The following is a 14,200-nucleotide window of genomic DNA, read 5'->3' as shown; positions in this document are numbered from 1 at the left end:
AACTGTGCAGTGGAAAAGCCCCAAAATTGTAAGCATCTAAGCTCTTTTCCTAGCCACTATCAAAGAGTTGGAGATAATAGCCATTTACAAAAAAGCCCTATCAGACCTACGACGAGGAGGCGTGAAAATGTGTAAGAATTTAGGAAGGGTTGTAGGATGACAGACAGGATTAGGGAGGGAGCAGAGAGAGTCAGTGAGAGATTCAAGGAGAGAGAGAGAGAGAGAGAGAGAGAGAGAGAGAGAGAGAGAGAGAGTGAGCAGCATTTCTATGACCCTCCTGGTGGTAAGAAGATCACTTTAAGGAGACAGGATGCCAAGAACAAGTTCATTTTGAGGTTCATCCATGAACTAATCCACTCATTTTTCCTTTGAAACGCAAGAAGAACGACTTGGACAATGATTCCCAAATTGGATTAATAACACATATTCTTGTCTGTTTAATGAGCATAAACTTCTAAGACTGGTTGCTCAACAGAATTCCCCAACTTTAAGGTTCCTTCACTGGATGACAGAGTCATATTTAGAGATTTTTTTTTGGGGTGAGGAGCATCCATGCACATTCCTTGACCAGCATGTTCCATGTGGAGTACCATGAGGAGATGGACTGTGATTAACGGAGTGTCTGCATGCTGGCCGCTGTTTATACTGTACCTTCTCGCTGCCTCCGTGATCCACAAGTCCACCGTCACCGGTCACAGTGAGTGTTGTTTGTACCGGGCGCACCGGGCCGCCAACTCCTCATCCGGGCGGCATGTGCGCAGCTATGTACATCTGCAGGGAGACGTGCGCCAGAGGAAACTCTTCTCCTTCCAGAAGTTCTTCCTCAGGATCGGGAAAGACGGGAGTGTGAACGGCACCAAGAGTAAAGACGACCCATACAGTGAGTTTGATCATTATTGTAATAAAGAAAGGGATTATTGGGAATTGCGCAAAATTATGTCATAGGTGTAACATTATGGCGTAGATGCAAAACACCCTGATGTAAAATTTGGTTTATGTTAATTTCAACATATAATAACACAAATTTTTTAAATCAAAAGTTGCATATGTTAACATTTGGTAATGCACTAACATGAACTGAACAATTGTATTTTATAAACTAACATTAACAAAGATCAAGAAATATATTGTTCATTGTTAGTTCATGATACCTTTGTGTTTACTAATGTTAACAAATGTAACCTTATTAAAAAATGATAAATTATATTTGATATAAAATTATATAAAAATTAAGGCTGTTGAATTAACGCGTTAATTCAGTGTGATTAATTTTATTAAAAATAACGCGCTGTAAAAAAAATTACGCAATTAATCGCATGCCCACTGATCGTAATAAGGAAGATTCCTGAGAAATGCAAGCTTGCAGTACCACCTGTTTACTCCAGAGGGCAGTAAGTGAAACTTCAGCTGCGTGGGCAACACGCTGTTTATACAGTGAACAAAACCACACTTCAGCAGACACACAACACAAACTACGTTCTTGCATTAAAACGATGGAGCGCAAATGCGATCTAAGGGATCTCAAGATGTGTTTAAAGATTGAGTATTAAACTATATTTAACTTGACACAGTGACCTAAAAATTTTATGTTTATGATGCAACACACCCGAGACGCTACACAAGCATGTCTGACGCAGGTGTAAATTGACGGGTCCTTAAACAAGCCCTCATAATAAATCTCCAACTGATTGACAAATTCACTTGTGTAATGGATTGCTGTGAACTGTGTGCCAATGATCGACTTACGATCAATAATATGGTAGTAAACAATACATTGTGTTCTAAAGCAACTTTTTATATTGTCTTATCAATGATGAACTCTTCTGCCACAAGAATGCATTTTAATTATATGAATATATATACAGTATATGTGTGTGTGTGTGTGTGTTTATATATATATATATACATTTTTAAATATTTAAAGATAACTATGTATAATTATTTCATCATTATATGTTGAGTTATTGTTATATGAGGGGCTTTCTCACCAAATATTTGTATATGCGATTAATCACGATTAATTAATTCGATTAAATTTTTTTATCAATTGACAGCCCTAATAAAAATATATTTTATGATGATATATTACAAGTATACTGCAATAATGTTAGTTCGGGTGGTTAATATAATGTGTCATTCATTAACATCTCTAATAATAATAATATTTAAACTAATTTATTAGGTCTATAACAATAAAACAAAAACATAAGAAAACATTTAAATCCAATTTTAATTTTAACTAACTATCTGTTATTATGTTATTAATAGAGGCTATTGACTGTATTGTGTATTTTGCCATTAATTATAGCTAAAGAAACATTATAATTTGAAATTATAATCCACACTATTTGGAAAATCCTTATGAATCACTCAGGATTAATATTAATTTGATAATTAAACCACATATATGTAAAATATATGTAAAAATTGTTATTGAAAGTTCTTCACAAACAACTCAGGAATAATACTATTAATTTAATATGCAACCCCCATAAATTAAATATTGGAAATCATTTGTAATACATTTTATTACTAAGTCGTTAAGAAATAAAAAATAATATATAACATATAAATCAAAGTTTACTCCTTAAGATTGAACTAATATGAATCTAACCCTAACCAATGCAACTATCTGTTAAGCGTTATATAATAAAGATTTATTTTAGCTAATGTTCTTAATGGAAGTTATCATTAAATGTTAATAAGTAATGGTTAAATGCATTGTGAAATGAACTATTCCATACTGTTAACCATTCAGGAATAATATTAATTCAATAATTAACCCCTTAAATTAAGTATCCATAACAATTAATCATGTTTTAATCTTAACAAACATAATATGATGCTTAACAGATGCATTCATTAAAATGTGATTATGTGAATATATTTGAATGAAAATAGCATGACATTTCCATTTGAGTGTACATGAATCTGCTAAGCGTTAGTGTTAAAAACATTATATTAACAAAACACCTTGATGCACATGGTTTTTAGTGTGCACACCATTGTAAAACATGTTAATGAACCACACAAGAATAATAATACACATTTTTGGCTCTGTAAAATAAATGAGCTGTTCTAATTAACTTAACATATTAAATGGGCCGTTTGAGGAATGGGGCCATTGGGTGGTTATATCGCCCTTATGTCCTAACTCACAGAAATCTGAGTGCAATTAACCCACGCATTGGCACAAATGCTTTGTTTTTTCCCCCAGACACAGCAAAGGAAAGATAATTTATAAGACTGATCAAGGGGTCTGCTTGGCTATCCTTAACAGACCTAATAGAGCATCACTTTATATGGCACACATTGTATTGTTTTTGTTTTAAAGTCGGTCAGAGAGATGCAGAATGTGTTTTCTGTGTTTTACACAGAGCAAGTTAATTAGCCATTACTCATCTGGAGCCCATGTGCAGATAAGGGTCTTCCTTTTTCCACTGTGTGTGTGTGTGTGTGTGTGTGTGTGTGTGTGTGTGTGTGTGTGTGTGTGTGTGTGTGTGTGTGTGTGTGTGTGTGTGTGTTTTTTTTGCCTGCTGTTCCACTTTGAAATCACTTTGTTTTAAAGGCCATGAGATATTACTAGATTTCTACTATATATCTCATAAGTGTGATGGTTTGCCCTCCCTATAGGGACATAAAAAGTCCCAAAAGATCTCTTTAACATCACAATTGTTTCTCCTAGACAGCTATGAGATTAAATGAAAAGCAAATGGATTCTTATGAATTAACAAAGACAGAATCTGGCATAAAATGTTGATCACCTGAAAACAAATCGGTGATTATTGTCACATTTGTTGTAGTATCCTCAACTCTCCTGTCAAAAGAACTTCGACTTAATCTGATGTTTAGTTCTCTCATGAGACTCTGTGTGGATTGTTAACGTTGAGAGCATGTAAGTGAGAACATGTGTATCATCACTGCTATTCCTAAAACACGCTCAAACACACAATAACATGAGCTAAACACATAAGGACAACCAGCTGAGCTTAAATTAGCTACTTGTACTTTGTGAATAAATTAGTTGTTAAATTTGTCTGGTTGAGAAGCACACACACACACACACACACACACACACACACAAACATACTTACAGACACTTCCTCTCAATGCCTGATCACCCGTGAAGGCAAACATCCCATTTATCTTTTTGATCATTTTCATGTGATGTCTATAAACTCTATTAGAATGAAGATTTAAGGGGGCCTGGGTAGCTCAGCAAGTAAAGACGCTGTCTACCAGATCTGGAGTCGCAAGTTGGTATCCAGGGCGTGCTGAGTGACTCCAGTAAGGCTTCCTAAGCAACCAATTGGCCCGGTTGCTAGGGTGCTAGGGAGTCACGTTGGGTTAACCTCCTCGTGGTCGCTATAATGTGGTTCTCACTCTCAGTGGGGTGCGTGGTGAGTTGTGCATGAAGCCTCCACACGCGCTAGGTCTCAACAAGCCCCGTGACAAGATGCGTGGATTGACGGCCTCAGATACGGAGGCAATTAAATTTGTCCTCCGCCACACGGATTGAGGTGAGTCACTCCACCACCATGAGGACTTAGAGTGCATTGAAAAAAAAAAAGAATGACGTTTTGAGAAGGGTGTTTTTGGTAGTGGTTGACGGATATGGATTTTACAGTTGTTGATACCAATAGATTTGAGAGGGGGTGGACAGTGGAAGATGTAATGCTTATATATGCTTGATATAGACTTTAATATGTGGAGAAATTAAACAATTTGTATTAGCTACTGGGCCCATTTACATGCACACCAATATGCTGATAACTTCCAAAACTCAGCTTATTTAAAAAAATCTGACAAAGCAAGAAAACCGCTTTTGCATGAGATTTTAAATATTATTAAGATTTGTTATTAAGAGTTATTTTCTGCTTTTGACACCAAACCGTGAAGAGGCATGTGCACAACACATGGGTACATTGGATAGGCCAGTAAGAATGCAAAATCTGGAAAATCTACCCTTGTCGATCGGTATATTCTGTTTATGACCGTACGCTGATGAAGGAAAGACGTTTAATAAATTTACATGACCACACATGTTGTTGTTTTTTAAAGAGTTATCTGTGTAAGAACATGCATGTAAACATGCTCTTTGGTGGATTTTGGAAATGACACAAGCAAGAGTTATTGCTTCTGTTAATCGGGCACGCAGCCATAGTTATTGGCCAATCCGATAATCAGACTAATCTCACTGTGAATTCGGCTACAGTTGGTCGAAATTTCTTGAGCTAAACTCAGCCTTTGTTTACATTTACCGCTGTGAAGCATTGCCTCCAGTGGCAGATGTGGGAAGTGTTTTTGATTGGAAGGGCACATTTGAGCTCCATTTTCCAGTTGAAATGTCCACAGGGGATGCCAAAGGCAAGGGCGTAGGTTTGGTTTGAAAGTTGGCAGGGACATACAGCAAGGATAATATTCAAAATGTTGGTTATATTATAACCATCATGTTATATACAGATAGTGAAAGGGTGGTGTAGTGGTCTAAACCACAGTACTGGTAAACTGGTAATCAGAAGGTTGTTGGTTCGATCCCCACAGCCACCACCATTGTGTCGCTTGAGTAAGGCACTTAACTCCAGGTTGCTCCGGGGGGATTGTCCCTGTAATAAGGGTTCTGTAAGTCGCTTTGGATAAAAGCGTTTGCCAAATGTAAATGTAAATGAATGTAATGGCAGAAGAGGTAGGATATGTAGTGGGCTGAGTGAGAGTGGTCCAGAGTGATTTTTCCAGTCCTTTTCCTCAATCTGGAAGTGTACAGTTCTTGAAGGGAGGGCAGGGGGCATCCAATAATCCACTCAGCAGTCTGAACTATCCTTTGTAGTCTTCTGATGTCTGATTTCGTAGCTGAACCAAACCAGATAGTAACTGAAGAGCAGAGGACAGACTCAATGAAGTAGAGTACATAAAAGACATCAATTTATAAAACAAGATTATTTAGAATTATAATTTCACAACACTCAAAATGTTACTTTAGTCTGTACAGGTCTTTCTTTTTACTATCCCGATTGCAGTTTAATTTATAATTACTGTAACTGTTCTGTTACAACTGTATAGTTTTTTTTAACTTTTAACTTAAGTTTTCTAACTAGAAAAACTGTCTTGATTGAATGTGTAAACGATAAAACGTGTAAACTCAGACTTTTATGAAATAAACTATTCTCTTACCCGTGAATTATTAATGAGATTGATTTGGCTCCATACTCGACTGGCGAAAGAAGGACAACCTCTGCTGGACCTTTTTCCACAATGGAGTCAATGTGGGTCTCCCACTTCAGGTCCTGTGAGATGGTAGTGTCCAGGAACCTGAATGACTCCTCTGCTGCCACAGTGCTGTTTAGAATGATAAGTGACGTGAATGTCTGGGTGTTCCTCCTAAAGTCCACTATCATCTCCACTGTGTTCAGCTAGAGGTTGTATTGACTGCACCAGAGATTCAGCTGTTCAACCTCCCTTCTGTATGCAGACTCATCATCATCCTGGATGAGCCAGATGACAGTAGTGTCATCTGCAAACTTCAGGAGCGTGACAGAGGGGTCCTTGGTGGTGCAGTCATTTGTGTACAGGAAGAAAAGAGTAGTGAAGAGAGCACACATATCCCATATATAGTTGCTGGAAGTGAATTTCCCCAGTCTCACTAACTGCTGCCTTTCTGTCAGAAAGCTGGTGATCCACTGACAGATCAAATTAAATATTAATTTACTGAATTCTTAATACACTTTCATTAATATCTAATGACTTGCTCCAACTCTGAAATTACTTTCCTTTTTGACTGATGTCACCAAGCTATTCTCCAACCACCTGTCATAAAGATATTATCCCTGCCCTTCTATTTCATTTGCAAACAATTTTGTTGTATTAAAAAAGATTGCACATTTAAATATTTTACATTAAGTTGGTAAGTGGAATAGAAAACAGTATGTGTAGGTTACGGCTTTAACACCTATTGTATTATATAAAAGGTGAGAATTATTCCCCCAAATACTGTAAAACTGTGGCTCATTGGCTCTGTCAAAACATTGCTCTGTTTGTCCCAGTAATACCCGTAACCTTATAAAAGCCATCCATTTAAATCTACATGGAGAGGGTGCCATGGGGCCATCTCATGGGGGCTGCCATGTTACGATCACATGACCAGTCAAATACTAATCACTTAAAGGGATAGTTCATGCAAAAATGAAAATTCTCACCCTAACAAAAATTTAGAGTTCATAGCAAATTTGCCGCAAACTTGAAGCAAATTCACCACTGATCTTTTCCACATGCAAATGAGCTTTGCGGCAAACTTGTGGCAAATTGTCCATTGTTGCCAAAGGTTTGCTGCAGGTTCACCACTACCGGTGAAGAGCTGTAAACTTCTGGCAAACATTTGCGGCAAATCACAAGATCATTTTCATTTGAAAATAACGAGTGGTAAATTTGCAGCTAGTTTGCCAGAACTCTAGATTTGTAAGGCAGCTATTGTCATAACGGTGTAGCTTTTCCTGAAACAAGCTACTTTTTACAACAAGTAGTGGTGTAGCATCACATTACACAGCAATTTTCACAATACATAGTTTCAAAGCAGCTAGCAGAGTTTACAAGCCCTAGCATTGCGACTATAGCTATGTTTTTGACAGTTTTAATAGCTTCATTGTAGTTAGCTAGCTAGCAGTTTGTTGTTAAAGTTAGTTACAATTTTTTCTAAAGGGTAGCTTGACTAGTTTAACTACTTCATGTTAAAAGCATTTGAGGCTTGGGTAGCTACAAGTTTAATGTAGATCCCCAATACTGCTATAGTAGTAACATGCTTTTTTTTTTTAAGTACCGTACTACCTATTTGTACCATGTAAATGCCATTGTATGCTTTGTAGTACCACAGAGTACAATGTACATACCATAAATATGGTAATCATTCAGTACCATTGTATGCATCAAAGTACCACGGTATTACCATCTGAAACAATCAGTGCATCATGGCAGTGTACAGTACTTGCTTTTTTGTATGTCAGATTTAAAAATTCAAGCAGAGCATCTAGTATCCATTTGAGGTTTTAGATTTTATTTCAGAATTGTATGTTTTTAGATGTTTTTAGCCTAACAGGTAGCTCACTTTATATGAAAGGCAAGACATTGGTTGTGACAGATTGAACAAAACAAAGTGTATTTATTGCGCCTAAACGATGATCTACTATAATGTCTCGTCTAGACATCGAAAGATCGTCTAGTTTGTAGACTCAATGCAGGAAGCAGTCAGGGTGCTTAAGGGCAGGCATTAGCCGGACGTACAGGAGACCACCAGTACAGAGTGAGATGGCTGCCATGTGTGCTACAGATGGATTCATGTCTGCACAAACACAATAAAAAAAAGAGGCAAACTCCTATGATCTCAGTACAACAACAACGACTGGGCATGATGCAACATTTATTGGTGCGCTAAGCTAACACTGCTTTGTTCATTTTTGGAAACTATTAAGTGTTTATTTTCTTTTTTCACTATCTAAAACAGCATTTTTAGGCATCATGCTAGCTAGTAGATTTTTGGCAGAGCGTTGTGGAAAATGCACCTTCACACAAACAACTGTGTGCCTTGTTCAACGCAGCATTTAGCAATGTGCAACAGAGCGTAGCATGCTAAGGAAAACCAGGCAGCGTGCAAAGAAAATCTGGGCTGTTTAAATTTGACCTCCTAGTGTGTTTCTTGGCATCTGCTGTGACTTTTTTCTCTATTTTTCTGTCTCTTGCAGGTGTTTAGTTAGTATATGTTATGTAAAGGTGTAATTACGAACAGATTTACTGTAATGGCTTGGCTTGTTTTGCTCTAAGCTCTTTCTTGTGGTTAAAGTGTTTTTTTTTTTTTATTATTATAACTAATTTCCACATTATAGAATAATAGTAAAGTCGTCAAAACAATGAAATAGCACAAATGGAAATAAGGGAATTACATAGCAACCAAAAATGCTAAAAAAAATACAAAGCGGTCTTGTATTTGAACTTCTTCAAATTAGCCAACTTGAGCTTAGATTCCAGTTCTCTCAAACAACTTCATGAGGTGCATCCTGAGATGCTTTTTAACTACATTTATGTTGGACACTTATAGGCTGCTTTTCCATCACTATCTGGTCCAATTGTTTGTATATGAAACTGTTTTGTACAATTTATATTTTACTACTTAATTAATTTCAAGCATTATGCATTATCCTTTGATCATGAAACACATAAATTCAGTCAAGTTCTGTACGTCCAAAACCTTTGTCTGGCAGTGTCGCTTTACCTGAGATCTGTGGGATATTCACGAGTGCGTGTGTGTGTGTGGTACAAACATATGGCAGGCGTGCATGCATGTATGTCAACCACATATTTGTGCTTAATTTTTCTTGAAACTGTTGGTGGATCAGGTGTGCGTGTATGGGAGAGCTTCAGTCTGGTTTCTCTCTGCTTTTTAATCACTGGTCATTGATTCTTCTCTAATCTGTTTCACTGTCAGTCTGTCTATATTGATGCTTCCTTTCATGCTTTCATTCCAGTGCTGAGAGTACATGGAACAGTCAGATAGTTTTACCATCTCACTCGATACCTGCAACCCGAGACTTCGCTTGAGACACACACACACACACACACACACACTCTCTCTCTCTCTCTCTGGCACTGCCTGTGCACCCACATGGAAATATTCACTCGCTCATGTTCACACATATTAGTGATGCAACAATAAATATTTTGGCTGACAGATAATTTTGTTTTTTTAGTGTCCTAGATAATAATGTCCTAGATCTAAAATGTTAAGTTTTTTATATTTACGTATATTTATAAAATGTATTTATTATTAGCCTATATCGGATATTTATTTGTTATTTTTCAATATATATATATATATATACCTGTATATATAATAAACTTTACGTATATATGTGATACATATGTTACAAATAAAACAAAATTAAACGATACTACCCACAATACTTAAAGGGGTACAAACTCTTCTATTAATCAGCCAAGCGATCCCAGTAATCTGAAAATGGCCAAATATCGTGAAATCCGAACTTTAAATATGAGCAACATGAATAGTGATCCTGGCCTTAAGTCTTATTTATTTTTTAAGGTTTTGAACTCTTTCAGTTGAAATCATCTAGATCTTTTCATGCATTGGTAATGTGTGTTGTGTATTTCAGGTATTCTGGAGATCACATCAGTGGATGTTGGCATTGTTGCCATCAGAGGTCTCGGAAGTAATCAATACTTGGCTATCAGCAAGAAGGGAGAGTTGTATGGAGTGGTGAGTAACTTTTACCAAACATCCATAAAACACCAGCCATGGTTGCGCATTTTTGGCCAGTGGTTGTGAACTGGTTTTGCTTCGGGACCAGATTTGACATTGGAAATTAAATGGCGACCCAAGACATTACTAAAACATGGAATGTGTTAATATTACCATGAACTCCATAGGTCCAACAATATGCAAAACTAGGAAAATAGGAAAATTGCCAATTTTGTAAATGGGTGTTTCTTGAACTTCAGGCACTTTTAGTGGAAGTCTTGTTAATGCATTTTTCACACTCTCACTAGTTTATTTTATTTATCTACAAACAATGTCCAATAGTGTATGTACTTGCATCACTGGAGATTTATGTCATTTTTGTCATTTTTTCAGAAAGTCATTACATTTCCCACCATAGTGTCATTTCCAGCACATCTAAAATTCTGTATTGTGTTTATTAGGATTTCCTAACATTTTTAACTTTTTTTTTAATATATAAATTGACCAACTCCTTGGTCTTGCTGAATCTAATTTAATATGTTTTGTGTCCCAAGTACAGACAATTAAATAATATTTTCACTATTTTTGCATAATTTGGCAAAAGAACAGCTTGATTGGAATGACGCACAATAAAAATACTGATATTTACCTTTGAGTTTTCATTGTTTTCTTCAAGCAGTACTTTTCTCATATTTCATCTTAAGCATGCTCTTTACTGACATTTTTGTTGACTTGATTAATAAGTACACTAACTGAAAATACTAGATTAGGGACTAAATTGTTTGGTGTTGTGGAAAATGTTGATAAATCTGAGATTTTTAAAATTTGATAGAAATCATTGAAATGGTTTATGTTTGTTTACAGCTGGCTCAGGGTGGTCATTTAAGGGCATAAGGTGGTAAGCCATCTTGGTCAAGCTGGTTAGAAATAGTAGACCACCTTGGACCATCAGAAAATACAGCTACCATGTTTCAGAATCCAACTTGTTCTATGTTTAACCTGGTTTCCCCAGACTGAACAGGAAATTAAATCAGCTATTTGTTTTGTGTGTTTCAGAGAAACTACAGCACAAACTGCCATTTGAAGGAGCGCATTGAGGAGAACGGTTATAACACATACGCATCTGCACAGTGGAAGAACAAGAGACGGCTGATGTATGTCGGTCTGAGCGCACATGGAAGGCCTCTCCGTGGGAGAAAAACGTGCAGGAAGAACACAGCGACACACTTCTTGCCCATAGTTGTGTGACTTTTCGTGTTCATAATGCTGATGGGACAGAGAGAGATCAAAGCGAGATGAAGAGAAAGCCTTTCTCCATGTGCAACTTTCTTTGTAGCAGCCGCGGTCCTTTAAAATGAGTTTGTGTTTGTTCGCTTCTTTGTTGCTTTACAGTTCATGGCATTGAAACGCACCAATTGATATTAAGTAGTAAACATGTGCAACAGAGCCAGATCAATGAATGTGTTTTCATTCCATTTTGAGGCAAATCGGTTATCTAAGATATGGGTTGTGTGTGAAAGAGTTTTCTTAAAGCTCTTAATAACAGAATCACATTTCTAAAAAGGTCTGTTTACTTTTATTTATAATGGATGGCAGAATTCTTGTAGGAATGGCTGTAAAGCTACATGCACCACAGAGAAATATGGTGAGAGAGAGAAACTTGGTATACAGGGGCCCCGGAAGTATATGGACATTTAAGCCGCACTTAAAAATGTATGAATGCTATTGCATTAGATAACAAAATATCAACCTAAGTGGCAGTTTCTATTAAATACACATAATGCAAGCACACTTTTCAAACAGCACAATTCACAAAAATAGGTTTGTTAGAATTAAAATGATAAAACAATTAATATAATGTTTTAAAGTGTATATTTAGATTCAAGTTTTATATTTAACTTTTTGGTTGTCACTGATGCTTACATTTTAAATTGTGGTTTAATTTCTGGGGGCACTGTATATATCAAACATTTGTATCTGTCCTAAAAACGGTTCTGCTTTGAAATAAATTATTTATTTGTATTGTATTTAAGTAAAATACTCTAAAAACATATTAAAAACATATAAAATGGATAACAATCCTCTATTTCCTGATAAATAAAATCTATTTTGCTATCTTCCTGGATAGCAGCTTGTTCTGTGTTTCGTAAAGTTTCTTATTCTGACACGTTTCGGCCTGGATGTAACATCTGAGTTTACTGCAACTCAAGGTATTAGGATTGAATTTCAAAGAACATGTCCTGGTGACATTTGAACCTTACTTCCAAAAAGTAAGAGATTATTTTATTCTGGATAGGGGCACCCGGCAGGGTTGCCCTCTTTCCCCCTTATTGTTCAGTCTTGCCCTGGAACCATTAACAGAAAGAAATAAAGGATGAGAATAAGATAAGTAAAGGAGAAGGATTATTATTCATTCCTTTTCCAAGTTCTCAGGATACAGCGTTAGTTGGTCTAAATCCGAAGCTTTGGCTCTGACAGCGTACTGCCCGGTAACGGCTTTTCAGTGGCCCAAACAGGGCATTAAGTATTTTGGTATTTGGCATATTTGTGTGATTCAGTTAGAGTTAATTTTGACCGTTTAATAAAGATGTTTTCGAGTGATGTGGGCTTCATTACATTTATCTATGACTGGTAAGGTTAATGTTATTAAAATGAATTGTATTCCAAAATTGAACTACCTGCTACAATCTCTCCATATAGATGTCCTCCTCTTTTATTTCAATGGTAAACGTCCCAGATTACACTTCAGTAAAACACATAGAAGTGCTATTAAATGTCTGTGTTTGTCAAGCCGGTCCCAGCTTCCACCTTTCCTTAAATGTTACACTGGTGCCGAAACCAGGGAGAAGGAGGAAGCTGGGACCGAGTTGACAAAGCAAAACAGACATTTATCGTTGAAGACTTTTCAGCTTTCCCTAACAAGACTTTTCAGCCGTACATTAAATATATGCGCTGCTTTTCAGCACCCGCACTCCTGACAAGCAGACCCACACAGACCGCTTCACGCGTCTCTCTCTCTCCCGTCTGCCGCTATCTTTTCTCCTTAAGTACTCCCGCCACCCCTCGCTGGAATGCGAGACCGTTGTGGCACGCAGGTGAAAGTCATTCACACTTATCTTCCTGGCCTCGCTCTGCTCACCAAAATATTCAACAAGCATATCTGAAATGTATTTAGGTCTTCGGCTATTGAGCGATTTATAAATGAATAATAGTACTTTAAAATCAATTCTAAATGCAACTGGAAGCCAGTGTAAAGACTTGAGGACTGGAGAAATATGCTCGGGTGACAATCCTGGAAGCGGTATTCTGAATGAACTGCAGATGTCTAATGGTCTTTTTGGGAAGGCTGGTGAGGAGTCATTGCAGTAGTCCATCCTATTGGTGATGAATGCATGAACAAGTTTCTCTAAGTCTTGACTGGATACAAAACATCTAATTCTGGCTATATTTTTTAGATGATAGTAGGCTGATTAAATTATTGCTTTGATGTGACTGCTGAAACTAAGGTCTAAGATTTCTTTCTTAATTTTTTGTCTTTAGGCCCTGGGAGGCATGTATTCACATGTTGAATTTGCCTTTGTTGTCAAATACAATGACCTACTGTCTGTCTTGTCATTGTTTAACTGAAGGAAGTTTTGGCACATCCAACTGTTGATTTCAATGCACTGGCACAGAGTCTATGGGTCTGTAGTCATTGAGTGATAGGGCTGGATAGATCTGTGTATCGTCTCCATAGCTATGTATGCAATTTTGTTCTTTTTCATGATTTGGCCTAGTGGTAGCATATAAAGGTTGAACAGGAGCGGTGCAAGAATTGAGCCTTGTAGGACTCCGCACGTCATGGATGTCCACTCAGATTCATAGTTTCCGATGTTGACATAGGAACCCCTACCTTCTAGATATGACCTGAACCAAACGAGGACCGTCCCAGAGAGCCCTACCCAGTTTTCCAATCTGTCT

At 37.0% G+C, this 14,200-nt stretch overlaps 1 protein-coding gene across 1 annotated transcript; it reads left to right on the top strand.

Annotated features, from left to right (window-relative positions):
• The first annotated feature begins 318 nt into the window (after positions 1-318).
• Positions 319-12,149, top strand: LOC127635986 (fibroblast growth factor 10-like). The gene is made up of 3 exons (XM_052116328.1): positions 319-880; positions 10,155-10,258; positions 11,297-12,149. The coding sequence occupies exons 1-3, from the start codon at positions 580-582 to the stop codon at positions 11,486-11,488; spliced, it is 597 nt and encodes a 198-aa protein (XP_051972288.1). The 5' UTR covers positions 319-579; the 3' UTR covers positions 11,489-12,149.
• The last annotated feature ends 2,051 nt before the right edge of the window (positions 12,150-14,200 follow it).

The sequence above is a fragment of the Xyrauchen texanus genome, chromosome 4 (genome assembly GCF_025860055.1).
Source record: "Xyrauchen texanus isolate HMW12.3.18 chromosome 4, RBS_HiC_50CHRs, whole genome shotgun sequence".
NCBI classification, from domain to species: domain Eukaryota; kingdom Metazoa; phylum Chordata; class Actinopteri; order Cypriniformes; family Catostomidae; genus Xyrauchen; species Xyrauchen texanus.
The sequence above is the reverse complement of the archived record's forward strand: the minus strand, read 5'-3'. Positions and strand labels throughout refer to the sequence as shown.